We start from the raw sequence: 19,654 nt of genomic DNA, 5'->3' as shown, positions 1-19,654 counted from the left end.
AAACACTGAGATACAATCTACATCAGCTAAGTAGACTATACAGAAATTGCTGGTCGCCATGGCAGGACATCCTAAAACTTACCGAGTAGTTCTAATTAAATCAGTAGATAATAAATTGTTGGAGACAGAAGGTCTCATGGCTTATAGAACAGTACCTTGAAATACAGCTTCGGCAGTGATATTAAGCATTTACCCATCACTGTCTCATAGGGAGAGAACCACTAAATCTGGTTATGGAACCAAGCAGAACCCTTCTCCCCACCCCCACCCCCGCCAAGTACAAAGGCCCCTCCATGTTCCCTGCTTCTTGTTTGTAGAAAAGCTGAAGTCTTCCAGGCCTCCCTGGGTCACAAAAGAGTGGGCTCAAGCAGCTAAAGATTAGGACAATAGAGTCACAGATTCAGTGTCTGCTGCACATTCCTGAGTTGTTTTTACAGATATTCTAACTGCCACCAGAGGGAAAAGCCAACTGCATGACGATCAGACTGCGGCCATGACACAAGCTGCTCCATCTCGAGCAATACTGAGTCTAGGGCTAGCACAATTCCAGGAACTGACCTTAAGACAATGGAATGAACACTATTGTTCATAATAAACTATATCTTGGTGGGCATCAAAATAATTGTAGCTTGTTTTGCACATACATGTAAGTGGGCAACTAAACCTGTCAGAAAAGAGATGCTTCAAACTCATTTGATATCTTTCACACTAAGACCTCGACACTTTCTCAGCATGAAGAAGTTACAGAAGCCATACCTTCATCCCTAATTCCATGGCAATGGAATAATATCTGATGGGGGAGGGGATTTGTAAGCAGCTCTTTGCCGGAAACTGCCCTCATCAGGAAAACCCTTTTCTTGTCAATTTAGCAAAGCTACATTGTAACTAACTTTTAACCAAGCACCAGCATGCTCTACTCATCTCCGGCCCTAGCAGATCTTTTGATCAGGCAATACTTGGCCTAGTCTGTCGGTTCTTTCCGTAGATCAAAGAAGTAGGAATGAAGAATAAGTAATTCGCAGATGACCAGATCTCTTCCCTAGCTTCCCCTTCAGTGATGTCATGAACAAATTGTGTGAACACGATAGCATCTAAAGAAAGAGCACAGAAGTCAACAAGCCTACGAGTCTGACCCCCTATCCCAACGATTAACTGAGATGACTTCCCCTTTTCCCTTTAACATTTTCACGGCTGAATAGACTCCTGGGAGATGATTTTGGGGGGACTCTGTGTCCACCACCTCGTCAGATCGCCAGCATTCTGATTACAAGCAACTTTCCTTTCTACCAAATTTTGCCTCTCTCAGGTATGAATTTTTGGGCGGCAAGCAGCCGGATCTGAGCTGGGTAACAGTTATAAGGGAAAGTTGACTGCATTCTCTGTTGGGGAATAAAGACGATCTTGTTTGCCCGTCTCTGAATTTTGGTGAATTAACTCCTTCCAATCCATTCTACTCTTTTGCTCTGTTTGTATGCTCATGAAACAACTCTGAATAATAATTCAGCTCTCCTGGTGGCTGGGAAGGAGGGTGGGGCACCCTGATTGTGCAGTGGAAACATTTGGGCCTGTGGAGGTTGCCCTGGTGACACGGAGCAGGACCCTGCGGGGCTCCTGGGCGCAAAAGCCTTTCTGTGTCCCCCGTTTCTGGATTACAGGAAATAGGCTTCATTCAGCCTCCAGGACCTGCCCTGAGTTCCAAGGGCAGGTTCAAACAGATGCTAATCAGGGAAGGGAGGGGATGCAGAGACAAGGGAGGACCAGTCAGGACACAACAGTGCAGCCTTGGGCCAGGGTCCTGGTTCCCCCCCTCAAGGGATACACATAACTGGGAAAGGTGGGTTGGGAGAAATTGGGAGATTGGGTTGACATATATGCACTATTGATACTATATACAAAATAGATAACTAATGAGAACCGACTGTATAGCACAGGAAACTCTACTCAATGCTCTATAGTGACCTACATGGGAAGGAAATCCAAAAAAGAGGGGATACATGTATACGTACAGCTAATTCATTTTGCTTTACAGTAGAAACCAACACAACATTGTAAAGCAACTATACTCCAATAATAATTAATTATAAAAAAAAGAAAGGGGCGCACAGAACAATATCTGTGAGCAGTTTTGCAGATACTGAAACCCCCTCCAGGTGGGAGAAGTTAACTGTCTGCTGCCCACAAGCACGGAGACCCCAGACCGCTTGGAACCAGAAGGTTGATGATGCCGATTCCCGATGACCTCACCACTAGCCAATCAGAAGAGTGTCCAGGAGCTGACCACGCCCTGCTCCTAAAACACTGTAAGACCCGCTCCAAGTTGGGAGACACAGTCTTGAGGGCATGAGCTCAATGTGGCCCCCTTTGCCTGGCAAAGCAATACAGCTATTCTTTTTTACTTCACCCAAACTCTGTCTCTGAGATTTAATTCAGTGTTGGGGGGCAGAAGCCAGATTCAGCTTCACTAGCTCACTCAACCAAAGGCATGAGGACAAACCCCAAGTCCAGCAAGGTCAGGTTTATCGGCTCCTGGAAAGGGAGACTGCATTCCAGCAGAGCCTGGGCATTTCACCAAAGAAAGAAAGGAAGAGATAAGGTTATTATGTGATATGGGGGAAGGGAGTTTAGGTAAAATTTTAATGAAGCCATGTTTGGATAGCCTCAAGGCAAACAGGGGTCAGCTTTGGGTCTAAACTGCAAAATGAACTCAGGGCCCTGTTTCTTGGAAATGACAAGTTAAGATATCAATACAGAGTCTCTTCTAGAACGCCCTATGTCTGGAGCCTGCATCTGCTTTGGAAATGGAGGCTGCTTCTCTATGTTAAAGACATAGATCTTCATGGGAATTTCCTGGCGGTCCAGTGGTTAGAACTCCGTGCTTCCACTGCAGGGGGCATGGGTTTGATCCCTGGTCGGGGAACTAAAATCTGACAAGCCTAGCGGCCAAAAAAAAAGACATAGATCTTTCAGGCAAAGTGGAATATTTCCTTCTTACTGTAAGCAGATAGGGTGGGGGGCCCGTGGAGGAAAAGAGCCAGTTGTAGCCTTTTTACACAAGAGAAGCCATTTTGTGATCTAAGCCTGGACGCAGTGCTTGCCCTTGAACAGGTCTCAGTGATAATGATCTTAAGGGAATAAAAGAACAAACGACTGTTATCAGGCAAGAGAAATAACAATAGCAAAGATAATAACTCAGTTGTAAAGACTCCAAGTTCTGTTTCAATGGTAAAGATTAGCCTGAAGCTCTTTCTTGAGCTGTTTTGCAGAATTTAAAGGCTGGAGCGCCCAACCCACCAGATCAACTGGAATGTAAGAGATGATGATAATGACCTTTTCTGACCCTCTTGACTTCAGTCAACTAAGCCTGGACTCTGTCGACCTTTACCCCAGTTCTATGCTGAGTTCTCCTCTGCTCAAGCCCCTTCATGAATATGCATGTACCTTAGCTTAAAACTTGCCCAATTTTGCTGTTAGGGGAGACACTGCTTTGGGAAAGATCCCCGGTGTTCTCCTTACTTGTCGCCGCAAGTAATAAATCCTTCCTTCTCCCCATCTTTGGCTTGGCTGTAGCTTTTGGCTCAACACCTACCAAGAGGTGAACCCAATTTTGGGGTAACATTACTGATTAGATTTCAAACGTCAAAGTTTCTGACAGCTGCTGATTCTAGAACACGATTTCTCACTAAGAAATCAGTAAATAAATATTAACCTTTTTGTGTATTAAAAAAAATACAACATGAGCACATTTTACATTTTGTAGTTGCCACATTAAAAAAAAGAAAGGTAAAGAGATAAATATTCATAGCTACTTTATCTGTAATAGACCCCAAATAAAAACAATCCCAGTGTCCATCAACAGGTAAATGGATAAAAAACTATGATAGATTCATATAATGAAATACTACTCAGCAATAAAAAAAAAATCAACTCCTGTTATATGCAACAGCGTGAGTGAATCTCACAATAATTATGCTGAGTGAAAGCAGTAAAAAATTATGCATACTATGTGATTCTACTTACATAAAATTCTAGAAAATGCAAACTATTCTATAGAGACAGAATGAACATCAGTCATTATCTTAGGATGGGGGGTGGGAAGGAGGGACTACAAAGGGGCATGAGAAAACCTCTTTGCAGGTGATGGACATGTTCATTATATTGATGTAATGATGGTTTCACTGTGTATACATTGTCAAAACTTGTCAAATTGGATACTTTAAATACCTGTAGTTGATTGTATGTCAATTATATTTCAATAAAGTGATAGAAATGAAAAAAAAATCAGAAGTTACTCATAAAGGGGTTTGTTATGATGTTTTACAGCCGTAGCATGGCGTTGGAAGAAATACTGTTTCCAGTTAACCTTGCAGCTGGCTTTGTCTGTGTCTAGTGTGCCAGCCAGATTCAGGGCAGAGTTTTCCTTTTTCAATATAGTGTCTGGAGAGAGAATTATTTGAGTCTTTATTAAAAAAAAATCAACAGCTACTTTGCAGAAGTACACCATGAGTACAATTTTTATTTTTATTTTTGTTGTACTCATGTACACCATGAGTACAATAAAAACAACTGCTATGTTAAAAACAAATAAACAAAAATCCCTGTTTTATTATTTCCAGACACTTCCAGACACTTTTTTTTTTAGGTCAACTACACAATCCTTTCAAAACTGTCTATAAAAAGTGGCATTCATATAAGACAGGTCCAGAGCGTGGTTTTATTAAAATATTATATGATGATTTGGGAAATGTGAGATACAGTCATGATAGAACAAAAGCTTTTTTCTTCCATGAGAAACTAAGAGATCAATGCCACGCACATTTGTTTTATGTTGAAAGGCATGTCAGTCAGCATTCAATCACAGGATACTTCAAGTAAAGAGGGGTTTAAGGCAGGGACTTAGCTATGAAGAGGCTGGAAGGGCAGCAAGAGTCAAAGACCCAAGAGGAAGCGTGTGTGGTGTGGGGCTGGATGGTAGAAGCTCCTATTGCCTGGCTGGAGGCTGAGAGCCCACACCTGAGTTACTGTTCTTGGCAGTATTATATTATTGAATCAAAATAAAAATGTGAGTCACAATTTGATACTGAAAAAGACACAAAGAAGCCCGGGTAAGCCTGTTGGGTGGTGGTTCAGAGCATGGACTTGGAAGTCTGGGCTCACACGGGTGCCACGGCTGACCTAAAACAAAGGTCAGTTATTTCTCCAGCCAAAAAATGGGTTTATTAGGGATCAGCAGAGAATTGCAGTTTGGGGTCTGCAACCCTGGGGGGGAGCCAAGTGCAAGTGCCTGCGTTGCAAGGGAAGGAGAACTCTTTAATAGAGGGAAGAGGAAGTTGGGAGGGTTAGGGTAAACAAAGAGCCCATGGCTTTCCTTTGGCTGAACTGTTGCCAGGAGAGAAGAATCTTCTACCCGTTGAGCTGTTTCCTGGCACAGCGTGGGAGCGCCCCCTTCTGGTCACCTGACTCTATTCATCTGAGGGTTCTGTTTATTAATTTCTTTACATCACCAATTACGCGCTGGGGGACGCTGGTCAGGTGTTCTCAGTCGGCGGTAAGCGAGAATTCCCCACCTCCCAGGGTTGGCACGAGGACTAAACAAGGTACAGCTTGTGAAGAGCAACACAGGGCACTTAGTAAATTCTCCGCTAATTTACAGTCCTTGCACCTGCAGGCAGCTGCTCCTGCCTGAGCCTGAGGCCACGCCAGGGACGGCCACTCACCCGGGACCAAGGACGGAAGGCAGGGAAGAAAAACTACGCAGATCGCACCGCGCTCTCCTCCAGACCCCTAAGCATTGAGAAGAGGGAGAGGAGGTTGGAATCAGACAGACCTGGGTTTAGTACCCACTGGGCCTCCTACCTGGTCCTGGGTCCCAGGAATGCTGGTCCGAGAGCTGCTTGCTGAGCAGATTTCTCTCGTGGAAAATTGAAGCCTTTTCTTCCTTGCAGGGCGGATGTAAAAACGAAATGAGATTTTTAAAAAAGTATGTAAAATACCTAGCTTATAGGACGAGTTCAACTACAGTAACTGCTGTAATTAAATAATTTAGAAATAACTAAAAATAAATAAATAACAAAATAGTTAAAATATCACTATCAAAAGGTCATGAAGTATTTGCGTTTGTCCTGCCATCGTGGGCAGGAAAACATTGTATTTGCAAAGCAGAGTGCTCGGTGTGCATACCTGTGCGTCCACCACGGATATTTTGCTGACCGTAGCTGGTGGCTCCGGGGACACAGTTTCATCCCGGCCTGGAGTCTACATTCTGGGTTCTTTCTCGCCAGGATTCTGGTCTGAACAACGTGAAGGTCCCAGCTACAGCCACCAGAGGGCGCCACGGTTCTTTACCGAAGCTGTTGGGACAAATCGCCCGGATTGGGAGTTCGTCAGAAGCTCTGGGAGGGTCAGTGGCTTATCTGGAAGTGGTCAGGAGGATGCAAGACCTCAATGAGGAGCAAGCAGGCCAGGGAGGAGAGTCACAGCCAGAGGAGGAGAAAAGGAAATGTGTCAGTGAAAGGTAGGGGCTCTGGCCTAAAGCCCACAGATCATTTATCCATTTGTCCAGCACTTGCCATGAGCCACAAATGGGCGGTGTGTGAAATCAGCCCCTCACGTAGCTCACAGCCTTGCTGAGGAGGCTGACACATGGGCAGATGACCAACATACACGTGAAAATAATGAGACATATAATGCCACCATGTCTAACCCTAACGCTGTGCCAGGCACTGTATTGCAATGACCCCATTTAACACACGAGGAAACTGAGATTCAAAGGATTCACTAGTTTCCAAAATTCACAAAGCTGAGAAACAATGGACTCCTGCTATGCCAGTCTGTTTTAAAGGCCACGTTTTACAAATCATTACTCCTGCAGTAAAACAAGGAAAACCAAAACAGCTCTGCTCCTTGAAAACTCACAACTTTGGACTTTCGGTGAACTTCAGCGAGAGTTGACAACCAGGATGGCAGGACACTCCCTGGTGCCCCTCCACCCCGGCTGGCATCCCCACCTCCTGCTCACCCTTCACTCTCCACGGCACCACCCAGCCACCATCTTCTGGTCACCTCGCCCTCCACTCCCACCACCACAGCCTGGCCTTTGCCATCACCGATGTTGTTGCTTGGCAGAGCACTCGTCCACACATCTCACTCTGTTCCCAGTGACCCACCTTCAGCTTGTGGGCTCAAGTACCCCCACTGGGTCCCCTGATGGTCCAGCTTCTCCTGTATTACCCTCTCCTGCCATCTCTTCCCTCCCTCCCTTCCTTCCTTCCTTCCTTCCTTCACTTCCTTCCCCAGCTTAGTTCCCACCATGCGGCATATCAGTTACTCTTTTTCTTGTTTGGCCACCTGGCGTGGCTTGCAGGATTTTAGTTCCCCCACCAGGGATTGAACCCAGGCCCTCAGCAGTGGAAGCACCAAGTCCTAACCACTGGACAACCAGGGAATTCCCTCAGGTACTCTTAAAAACACCTTAAACTCTCCCTTATCTGACCCTCTTCCGTGGCACTGGCTTCTACCTCCCATAAATGGGATGCTCACGCCCGCATCCGGGCAGCCAGAAAAATCATCCAGCAGCAGAGAGTGTCAGGAGAGAAGGAGGAACAGAGGAACAGAAAATTCTGTGATTGAGGGGGTGTTCATTTGAAGGCTTCATGGATCTCCAGGAAGTGTTTTTTTTTTTTTTTTTTAGCTGAGAGTGAGGGGATCGAGGGGTGGGCTCCAGGGGCTGAAGACTGTAGACAGTCCTGGAAACAGCTGCTTACGAGAGTGGGAGAGAGCTGGACGGAGAACCACGCTGGGGTTCCCGGGCAGCTGGAGGGCCCGGTTAAGGATGAGGAAGCCTGATGTAAGGTGAGACCAATTCTTGTGGTCGTGGCTTTTCTCTGTTACAATTCAGCTGCAGAGATGATCGCGGAATTTATCCAGGGCAGGCTTTGCCCTGTGGTTCCAACAGAAGACAGTGGGGATTCTGAGGATACTGGCTGACGTGACGGAGCAGAATCCAGAGACATGACCAGGTCACCTGGCTTCAAGATCTGCTTGTTTACTTATTATTTACAAAACATAAGCTTCCTGAGGGCTGGGCTTTGCTCTCCACGGTAATCCCACCATGTTGTCGCTCACCTGCTTGAACAAGGGAGTCAGATGATGACAGAGAAGCAGCTCAGGGCTCCGGAGCAGGAGAGAGGGCTGGAAGGAGGGAGGTGAGGTTGGAGGTGCCTGAATATCCAAATGCACAGTTTCCAAGGTGGGCCGGTTCTGGAGGTGACCCGCTCAGGACCTGGGGCGTGAGGTGGAGTGAAGGTAGGCTGACCAATGCATCTCGATTGGCCCTGGATTTTCTGACTTTACCACTGAAAGTCCTGTGTCCCGGGGACCCTCAGTCCTGGGTCATTTGGGCCGCTTGGTCTCTCTCTGCCCTGTCTCTAAGATAAGACCATCTCTGAGAAGCCGGAGTGTTGGGGGGGGGGGTCTGCGGAAGCTGCAGTATTGATCACTCTTGTGGGCATGCGTCATCTTCTGCCACAGTCTTAAGTGTGACCCAGTGGCATGTTATCTTATTAGCAAAAGGGAGCTTTTTTGTAGACCTGAATTCGAAGAATAACAACTATGTTAAAAATGGCAACTATTTCCAAGAGTGGGAACACCAAAGTGTGCTTACATCAGCATTTTCCAGTCTGCAAATTAAGTGCATTGTACCCAGAGCCTTAAAAAATCATATCAACAACAGTCACCCAGCTAGTTCTTTTTTTCTATTGGAAATGTAACTGCTGATTTATTGTAATAGCATTTATTTTCTTAGGAATCTAATAATGTCAATTTGTAATATTACATGAAAGGACTGTGTAGAAATATTATAAATTTATTTAATCAAGCATGGAAATCATATCAGGAGTGAAATAGTCTTTGGTTAGATAGACATATCTAGTTTCGAAAATAGATTTTACACTCCACATGCATTACACAGCACAAACCATAGCTTCATTACAATTCAAATTTTATAACAATTGACTTGTTACAAGCAATCAAATAAGCATCAATGAATTATCCTAGAGAAGGTTTATTTTCAGAACAGCATTTGATGGTTAAATTATTAAATATGAAATACAGACTTTCTTGAAAAACTATAGAAATACATTTCAACCAAAAACCACTCTTTTATAACGAGTCAATATATACATGGCATATTGAAACAAGTCACATCAGAATTAAACTCTCTGTGTCAACACTATGGATGTGTACAATCATGGTAAATAAAAATGTGGAGGTCAGGATATAGCTTATTCATAGATACAAAAGAAGAATTCTTTCCCAGAATATTTAGAGGAGGGTTACTGGAAATACTGTTCTTTGCTATGAACATCAGTGGTGAATCACTGTGCACAGACTTGGATACCTATATACACCTGTAGCTCAACATATTTATTCCAGAAACTGAAAGATAGACTCCGCTTCTAAGTGTCCCACATAAAATCTATACAGGTTTGTTGAATTCTTGTGAATTTGTATTCAATATTAAATTGAATACATTTTGAAAACTTTCAAAGAAATTTTCTCTCTCTTCCAAAAACGCATCTATTAATGGTTAAAGAAAACAAATGTCGTCCGTTCTGCTAGGTTTTGGCACGTAGCTCAGTTCTTCATTTCATTAGGGACCAACGAGAGGGCATAAATGCCTTATTTAAGCTAAGCCTTAAATTTTGTTTGTATTAAACTTTTTACTCTGAGATAACTGTATAATAGATTCTGAGAGAATTGCTGATAATTGTAGATTCACATGCGGTTTGTAAGAAATAATACGGAGATTCTGTGTGCCTTTTACCCATTTTCCCCCAATGGTAACATCTTGCAAAATGATACAATATCATAACCAGGATTTTGACATTGATACAGACAAGCTAGGGAACACTTCCATCACAATAAAGGATCCCTTTTACAGACATACCCACCTCTCTCCTTCTCCACCCTCCTCCCTGGTGACCCCTAATCTGTTCTCCATTTCTAGAATTTTGCATTTCAAACTGTTATATAAATGGAATTATACAGGACATAACCTTTGGGGATAGGTTTTTTCACTCAGCATAATTCTCTGAAGACTCATCCAAGTTGTTGCTTGTATTGGAAATTCTTTTTATTGCTGAGTAGTATTCCATGGCACGGATGTATCACAATTTGTTTCACCAGTCACCCGTTAAAGGACATCTACAACACTGAAAAGCAACTATACTCCAATAAAAATTAATTAAAAAAATAAAGGGCATCTGGTTGTTTACAGATTTGGAATATTATGAATAAAGCTGCTATGAACATTTACGTGCAAGTTTTTGTGTGAACCTAAGTTTTCGTCTCCCTGGGATAGATGCCCAGGAGTGCAATTGCTGAGTCGTATGCCAGTTGCTTGTTTAGTTTTATAAGAAATTGTCAGTTGGTTCTCCAGAGTGGCTGTTCCATTTTACTTTCCCACCAGCTATAGGTTGATCCCGTTGCTCTGCATTCTTGTCAACATTTGGTGTTGTTACTGTGTTTCAGCAATTTTGGTAGGTGCCTCGGTGGCATCTATTGGGGTTTTAATTTGCAGTTCCCTAATGACTGATGATGTTGAGTATCTTTTCACGTGCTCATCTGCCATATCCTCTTCAGAGAAACATTTGTTCATGTTCTCCATTGTCTAATTGGATTTTTAAAAAAACTGTTGAGTTGTAAGAGTTCTCATCTATTCTAGATGGTAGTCCTTTGTTGGATATGCTGTTGGCAGGTATTTCCTCCCAGTATGTAGCCTGTCTTTTCATTCTCTTAACATGGTCTTTTGCAGAATAAAAGTTTAAAATTTTGATGAAGTCCAATTTATCAACCTTTCCTTTTATGGACTTTAGGTTTTTGGTGTCAAGTCTAAGAAGTCTTTGCTTAGTTTAGCCCTAGGTCCCAAAGATTTTCTATTCTTTAAAAAAAGTTTTATGGTTTTACATTTTATGTTTAGCATTATGATCTATTTTGAGTTAATTTTTATATAAGGTATGGGATTTAGCTTGAGGTTCTTTTTATTTGCCCATGGATAACTGATTGCTCAGCACATTTATTGAAAAGACTATCCTCCCTCCAGTGAATTACTTTTGTACTTAAAAAAAAATCAATTGAGTATATTTGTATGGGTCTATTTCTAGATTCTCTGTTCTGTTCCATTGATCTTTTGTGTCTATGCCTCCACCAATACCACACTGTCTTGATTAGTGTAGCTACATAATAAGTCTTTATACTGAGTAGAGTGGTTTCTCCTACTTATTCTTCTTTTACAAGATAGTTTTAGCTATTCCAAGGCCTGTGCCTTAGAACTTTTAGAATAAGCTTGAATATGTCTACAAAAACCTTGCTGGGATTTTGATAGAAACTGCATTAAACATATAGATGAATCTGGGGAGAATTGACATTTTTACTATTTTGTGTCCTCTAATCCATGAACATGGTTATGTCTCCTCATTTATTTAGGTCTTTAATTTCTTTCACTGGCATCTTTTAATTTTCAGCATATAGATCCTATACACATTTTTGTTAAACTTACACCTAAGTATTTTTCTTTTCCTTTTGGAGCGATTGTAAATGGTATTGTGTTTAAAATTTTCGTTTCCACTTTGTTTATTGTTAATATATAGAAATGTGATTAAATTTTGTGTGCTGATCTTGTATCCTAAGACCTTGCTGAAATCAGTTGTTTTACTTTTCTTTTTTTAATAGATTTTTTGGAATTTTCTATGTAGACAGTTACATCATCTGTAAATAGGGATACTTTTATTACTTTTCAATCATATGCATTTTATTTTTTATTGCCTTATTGCCATGTCCAGAACTTCCAATACAGCCTTTAAAATTTTAATCAATGTAAATTTCTAGAGATTTGCTAAAACTTACTGGCCTGAATGGGGTCCATCATTCTCAAACAGATGCCTTTTCTTTTTTTTTTTTTTGCCTTTTTTGTTTTATTTGAATTTTTGAATTTTATTTTATTTATTTTTTATACAGCAGGTTCTTATTAGTTATCTATTTTATAGATATCTATTTTAAATTAGTTATCTATTTTATACATATTAGTGTATATATGTCAATCCCAATCTCCCAATTCATCCCACCACCACCCCGCTCCCGCCACTTTCCTCCCTTTGTGTCCATATGTTTGTTCTCTACATCTGTGTCTCTATTTCTGCCCTGCAAACCGGTTCATCTGTATCATTTTTCTAGGTTCCACATATATGCGTTAATATATGATATTTGTTTTTCTCTTTCTGACTTACTTCACTCTGTACGACAGACTCTAGATCCATCCACGTCTCTACAAATGACCCAATTTCGTTTCTTTTTATGGCTGAGTAATATTCCATTGTATATATGTACCACATCTTCTTTATCCATTCATCTGTCGATGGGCATTTAGGTTTCTTCCATGACCCGGCTATTGTAAATAGTGCTGCAATGAACATTGGGGTGCACGTGTCTTTTTGAATTATGGTTTTCTCCAGGTATATGTCAGTAGTGGGATTGCTGGGTCATATGGTAATTCTATTTTTAGTTTTTTAAGGAACCTCCATACTGTTCTCCACAGTGGCTGTATCAATTTACATTCCCACCATCAGTGCAAGAGGGTTCCCTTTCAAGCAGATGCCTTTTCAACACTCTTCTTATCACCCAACTTGTTCAGATTCCATTCCCCATAATTTGGATAAATAACTGATAACCGTCATCAGTGGTTAAGCTGCAAAGCTCCTTGAGGCAGCTGAGTGAGCTTTAACGAGCTAAGTGAAACCTGATTGTAAAAGCAAAACTAGCGTTAGGAAAATTATCTTTCAGACGGGACTTGGACACAGAGACGTTCAGAGAATTACAATTTGAGGTTGACTTATGGAGTATGTGGTTTCTTCTTCCAGTTTTCCCCTCTTACCTCTAAATGGGGGTAGCAACAATTTTAAACTCTGAAAATATGAAATACCCTCAAAGTTACCTTATTCTTATATATCAGAAATTGCTATTGTTAAGGAACACTTTCGTGATTTGACTTTTGATAAATAAAGAATTCTGTGCATCTTACTATGCTTTTAGTAACAGGCACTTAAAAATATTTTGACAACTCAAACTCTCTTCGTGTCTTAATTTTTTAAACAAAAGTGTAACCATTAATAACCCTATTATTTATTTTTTAAATGTATATTTCCTATATTTTGTGTGTTGTATTTTTATATTTATACAATATACCTAACTGACCAAAGAGGGTTTAGAGCCATATAAAAAGGCAGAAAACTGGGTAGTGCTAGATCCTTTACAAATTTCAATATAAGAGGTCTTGGAAGTGTACACATAGGTCCTTGTAGGCCTTAGGTATATACACAGGTACAATGCAGGTGCTCCTGCATATAATTTGTAGAAAATTTAAAATCTGTAATAAGAATCAAATATCAGAGACTTTTTTTCTTTTTTGTAGAAAACAGTGGCCAATCTACAGGCAGGTCAGTCATCGCTTTACTGATTTTACTGATTCAATGACTACCAGTAACTCTTTTGTCTTGTTCTTAGAATTGGAAATTGTCTAGGTACCACTCTCTCCATTGTGTGCAGTGAGTGGTGGAATCAGACCCTGGGATGTTGACTTAGCCTCTCTGAGCCTCAGCGTTCTTGTCTGTAAGTGGCAATCATGATTCATCTCATTGGCTGTAAGGCTTCAGTGAGATGACCCCGGCAAGGGCCTGGCCCACGGCTGGGTAGGGAGCGTGCCTCCAGGTACTGACTTCTTTCCTTCCTTTTCTTATACGTTGCCTTTGCTTCCTTTCCAGCCTCTCCCTGTCCCCCTCCTCTCTCTGTACCACAGACTGAGTAGCACTCCCCATGCCTAAGAGCAGGGGACCCCCTATCCCAGCACTAGCAGAGGGGACCTGGGGAGCCCGTTGCCGAAGCTGCCCCTCCCTTAATGTACCACCATGGCCCGATTACCCAGAATAGGGCTGTGCACCGAACTCGGGGGGTTCTCACATGGTTTGTCATGTTGCAGTGGGAAAAAAGCTTCATGAGTGACCAGTACATTCTAGCAAATGGGGCTCGATAATGCATTTGCCATTCTGTAGCAGGATGGTAACCCACAGACAAAGAGTCCTGTACCCTCACCCTAAACACAAGACGGCGGCTGTGTGATGTGTATTTACTTCTTCTGTGGTCGCAATGAGCTTAGAACCAGGACACTGCTTTGGGTACAACAAGCAACAAACATACTGTCATGATACAAAGCAATCACGTTGTACATACAGGCAGAGGTTTGGGTTTTTTTTGTTGTTGTTGTTTTTTATCTTAAAGAATGGAACAGCAACTGTCTCAACATGTCACTTTGACAGCCAACAGTGATCCCACGTAGGTGAGTCTGGACTGAACACGTGTAAACAGACTCTCTATGTGAAGTCCCTGTGTGATCTGGGCATTTGCAAATGGCCACTTCAATCTCCAGCTAGCACAGGGGTCCCTGGTGACCCACTCTCATTCTGCTGTAAGATTGACAGGGCTGCAGTGAACCCTTTCACAAAGAGACAGCAGTCAATTGCTGTCTGGCAGCATCGCTCAAAAGGTTTTCATTTTACGCAAACATCAAGGACTTTCTTCTCATTCCATCAGGCCTTTCTTGGAACTGCTTTGAAATATTCCTCCCTGGAAATGTCAGCTACTCCTCCATACCATTTCTGAAGCCAGATATGCTCTATCTTCATCTTCATAAAGAACCATTCATACTGACGAGGCCACTTCCTCATAACTGGGTGTCTGCAGAAATAAAGACGTCACATTAAAGCTGTTCTCATCAGAGGGTGGGCTCTCCAGAGCACAACGCCAGACGTATCCTTGGTCAGGTCATAGGGCCCTCCAGACTCCAGGCTTTGTTGAGGCTGAGACCTGCTCAAACCAGCTAGAGGCAGAAGCCAGGGAGCCAGGGTCAAGGTCTGGGGCAGCCTTAGGAGGGCAGGAAACTGTTGTCACCACAGAGTGGCAGACAGCTCAAGTCTTGAGCCAGGCAACTTTGTTCGAACTCCAGTTCAGCTGCTGGGATGCCTCATGGGCCGTTTGCTCTCTTAAGCCTGCCCGGTCTCCTTCCCAGTCATATGGGGCGAGAGGGATGGTGCTCAGATCACAGGGCTGTGTGGGCAGCAAATGACGAGACACATAAAGCACCTGCATAGAGGAAGCGCCCAGGGGACGCGGGCCATTGTTACCAGGAAGCGTCACGAAAGGCTCTAAGCATCTCTATGTGAAATGCTGAATTTTTTTTTTTTTTTTTTTTTGAAATGCTGAATTTTAAGTCCGGGAAACAAATCTGTTCACGGGAAGATTTCCATTCCTGTAGAGGCCTAGAACTGTTGCATCAAGCTGAGAACCAGCCAGCGTAGACAGGGAACAGCCCTCACATTCCGCCCTCTGTTTCTGACTTGCCTTCTCCCTCAGGCGTAGGCCTAAAAACATGCATCACCCTTGAGGGCAGGGTCTGGCGCTCACTTTTTTAAAACTTCATAAAAATAGAAGTTTTATTTATATCTAAAAATGTTATAAACAAGATTCAAAGACCAAGGGTAAACTGGAAAAAACATTTGCAACAATGCCAATGCAGTGATAGGTTGATGCCCTTTTTAAAAAAAAAATTTTTTTTTTTTTTTGGAATCATTGCAAATTGACAGAGAGGTTGAAAGTATGGTATAAAGAACTATTTTTTTTTTCCTAAACCATTTGAAAGTAAGTTGCTGATCTGAGGCCCCAACGCTCCAAACACTCACGCAGCTGAGATGATAACATGATTGTTGTTATTTTAAGCCAACTAGTTTTGTATTTACAATTGGAACAAATTTTGGCCCCTGCAAGGGGAGCGTAGGTACAGCAAATCCTAGTCCGTGAGGCCCTGGCTTGGGGTCCAGGCAGTAGGATGCTGGAATGACCTTAGGAGAATGACCATGAGCGTTTAAAGAAGGTAATGATAAGGTGGTTGGATGTGCGTGGTAAAGGGACCCACATTATACAGTAGTGGAAATTTTGGCAACACTGTTACCTGCGGTAACATGGAAAATAGGAAATGAATTTAACGAATGCAAATGTCTCCTGAGGCTTTGGCTTCATCTCACTGCCCATCATAACATGGAAGAGGAGAAATCAGAACTAAAGAGTGACAGCTGAGATGGAAGATAAAGCACACAAGCACACAGACGTACGCATCTACATTTATCTCTCTGTGTGTATATTGAAAACCACAAGTCCGTGTGGATGAATCCAATCCCGATCCAATTCCAGATTGTTCTAGTGTCCTCCTGTGCGTGTTGGTAACTCTCTTCCATGGCGGTGAGAAACCAGGTTTCCCTTCTCTGTGTTTACTTATTACTACACTAAGTCCCCTACATACGAACCTTCAAGTTGTGAACTTTCAAAGATGTGAACAATCGAATCCAGCAAGGAACTAGAACCTGTGCCATCAGTGTCAGGCGTGAGTGAAATTGCAGCTCGCCCTCCGTCTCCTATTGCTGACGGTCCTTCAGCTCTACCATCTCCCACCTCCTCTCCCTCCTCCAGCCAGTAACTCTTCCTGCCTGTTCACTCGATGCCAGCCCCGGTATGCCAGCTGCTGTACTGGACTACTGTACTTTTCAAGGTACTGTACTGTGAGATTAAAAATGTTTTATTTTTTGTGTGTGTTTGTTTTTTATGTATTATTTGTGGGAAAAGTATTATAAACCTATTACAGTACAGAACTATATAGCCGATTGTGTTAGTTGTGTACCTAGGTTAACTGTGTTGGACTTAAACAAATTGGACTTAGGATCGCACTCTCGGAAGGGAACTCATTCGTACGCAGGGGACTTGCTGCATGTTTACTTATTTCATGATTCCCCTGTGTGTACAATCGTCCCATCTCCACAGGGATGCGGATGGCTTGTCCAGTTTACCGCCTGCTTTCACGTTACTCTCCCACTAACTTAGACAAGTACTAATCTGCCAGCTTTCGTTGCCCACACCCCACGTGGATGCCCGCCCCTCCTCACCCCGGCTCTGACCTTCCACCTCAGGCCTCCCCCTGCACAGACCCTCTCCTCACCCATGGAGGCAGGCTCCAGCACCCCTGCAGGACCACCCTTCTCACTTTTTGCAAACGCTGATCTCCTCCCCCCCTTCCCGGGGCTACGCTGTCACTCATTTTGACCCCAGCAGCACGCATGCCGATTTCCTGGGATGTCCTTTTAAAATTTTGATGGAGTGTAACCTGCAGAGCATCCAATTCGGGAAGCAGGTGGTGGGGGGCGGTTAGAAAGCTGCATCCTAAGTGGTCCGGCTATAAAAGGGGTGAGGGGCCCACACGAAGGAACATTGCTGTCACTTCTGGCGCTGAGCTCTGCTCAGAGTGGACGTTTGGAAATGTCTGCTGCATTGACTGGACTACAAAGCCCCCTTTATCTCCATTCCAAGGCAGGGCCGTTGTGAAAGGCTGGCAGCGTGCGGGGAACGGTGCCTGCAGCCCTCAGCACGGGCGCCCTCCAGAGGCACGGACAGCCCACTGCAAGGTCACGTGCGTGGCCTCTGTGCCACCTCAGGCGACCAAGACTTTCAGCGTCAGGTGGCAGTGTTGCCACCAAAGGACAGCTCAGACCATTCCTGTCATCACCTCAGAGGCGTCAAGTGGCATAGCCCCGACCTTTGCTTCTTACACTGTATGTGTCTGGGCAAACCAATCTTAAAGCAGATACCAACCTTGAAAACATGGCTTGCTTGGCAAATTCCACTTCTTCTGGAGACACTGCGACCATCTGGCCAGTGAGTGTTAACCGGGCACAGCGGGGATCTTCTGGGTCGACGATATTTTTTCTGCATTTGAAGGACATTTTTCAGATATTAAAATGATGATAGAATGACAGCTGGACATACTAAGGATTTTATTAAAAATAGAGGGAGTTCCCTGGAGAGCCAGTGGGGCCCAGGTTTGATCCCTGGTCGGGGAACTAAGATCCCACAAGTTGCACACCGTGACAAAAAAAAAAAAAAAAAAAAGAAAAGAGTGATCACATTGCTGGTTATATTGTTCAGGTTTTTCCATTTTCTGGAATTACTTGAAAATACTTTAGCATATATGATCCTGCAATCCCACTCCTGGGCATATATCCAGACAAAACTCTAATTCATAAAGAGACATGAACCCCTATGTTCATAGCAGTACTATTCACGATAGCCAGGACATGAAAACAACCTAAATGTCTATCGACAGATGAATGGATAAAGAAGATGTGGTGCATATATACAATGGAATATTACTCAGACACAAAAAAAGAATGAAATAATGCCATTTGCAGCAACACGGATGGATCTAGAGATTATCATACTAGGTGAAGTAAGTCAGAAAGAGAAAGACAAATACCATGTGATATCCCTTATATGTGGAATCTAAAACATGACACAAATGAACTCATCTACGAAACAGAAACAGACTCACAGGCATATAGAACAGACCTGTGGTTGCCAAGGGGGAGGGCAGGTGGGCGAGGGATGGATTGGGAGTCTGGGATTAGCAGAGGCAAACTATTATATATGGGATGGATAAACAACAGGTCCTACTGTAGAGCACAGGGAACTGTATTCAGTATCCTGTGGTAAACCATAATGAAAAAGAATATGAACAAGAATGTAAACATATGTGTACTTGAATCACTTTACTGTACAGCAGAACTTAACACAATATTGTAAATCAACTATACTTCAATAAACTAAAAAAAAATTAAGATACTTTGGTACAGGCAATGTGGCAGGTGTGTCTGTGTAGGCTGGATGTCCGTGTGCATCCTCGCGGGGGCAGACAGCCCCGGAAGTACCCTAGTCGAGAGTGCACAGGCCAGGGCAAGGCTCTGCAACACCCCCATCGGGAGCCCAGAGTCAGGTTGCTGCTCTGCAGGACCCCAGGGAGTGCCACTCCCTCGAGACACTATGAATGGCGCCCCTGGAGTAACGCAGTGCGTCTGCCCGGATCCAGCCGTGGCCAAGGTAAAGGCTTTCAGGCATCACCGTCGTCAAGCACAGAGGTCCCTTACTGAACGTAAGGGATGTTTAGAAATAACATTGTGTGACAAGCGTTTCCATGGTGGCAGGATTCTTCTATAAACACTTGCTTTCCTTGTAAGAGTCACCTGGCAGTGAAAGTGTGGGAGGGCAACGGAGAGCTCCCACCCACCTCTCATCACGCGAGGCTGCCTATTTCTGGAAGAAGCATAAATGGGAGAATCTGAATCTTCGTGTTTCAGATCGTGGCTTCATCTTAAGCCAGGAGAGAAACCTCCCCCAGGTGACAGCTGGTGCCTTACGCATTTCACAATCTCTCCATATGTGCTTGGGAAGGTGGTTCCAGGATGGGGCAACAAGATGTGTCTGTGCATCGCCTCATTTTGTTTCATCTTCATGACGACCCCAGGAGGTAGGTGTGATTATTGACCTTGTTTTAGAGATGAGGAGAATGAGATTCAGGTAAGCTAAGTGACTCGTCCTGGGCCATGGAGCTTGCGGGGCCTGTCGGAGCCCAGGTCCTCTGGCCTCAAGCAGGAAGGCAGCTGCCTGGCAGCCTAGCCCTTGTATCTGGGTGTATCCCAGACTGACCATCTCCTTCACGTCCTGGATCCCATAA

The 19,654-nt window shown here is 43.4% G+C and overlaps 1 protein-coding gene across 2 annotated transcripts in view; it reads right to left on the bottom strand.

Annotated features, from left to right (window-relative positions):
- Positions 1–302: 302 nt before the first annotated feature.
- Positions 303–19,654, bottom strand: part of CREG2 (cellular repressor of E1A stimulated genes 2) — a 560,810-nt gene continuing 541,458 nt past the window's right edge. The window contains exons 3-5 of one of the 2 annotated variants that reach the window (XM_082427214.1): positions 17,740–17,853; positions 5,854–5,935; positions 303–1,091 (exon numbers count right to left, since the gene is read on the bottom strand). In XM_082427214.1, coding sequence (XP_082283340.1) covers positions 987–1,091; positions 5,854–5,935; positions 17,740–17,853 — 301 coding nt within the window. In that variant the 3' untranslated portion in view covers positions 303–986. Of the gene's footprint in view, positions 1,092–5,853; positions 5,936–11,279; positions 14,782–17,739; positions 17,854–19,654 lie in introns of those variants that run through there. The other variant, XM_082427215.1, reaches the window with a different exon arrangement.

This window comes from Balaenoptera physalus (assembly GCF_965194825.1).
Source record: "Balaenoptera physalus genome assembly, chromosome: 15".
NCBI classification, from domain to species: domain Eukaryota; kingdom Metazoa; phylum Chordata; class Mammalia; order Artiodactyla; family Balaenopteridae; genus Balaenoptera; species Balaenoptera physalus.
This window is presented reverse-complemented; position numbering and strand designations above follow the sequence as displayed.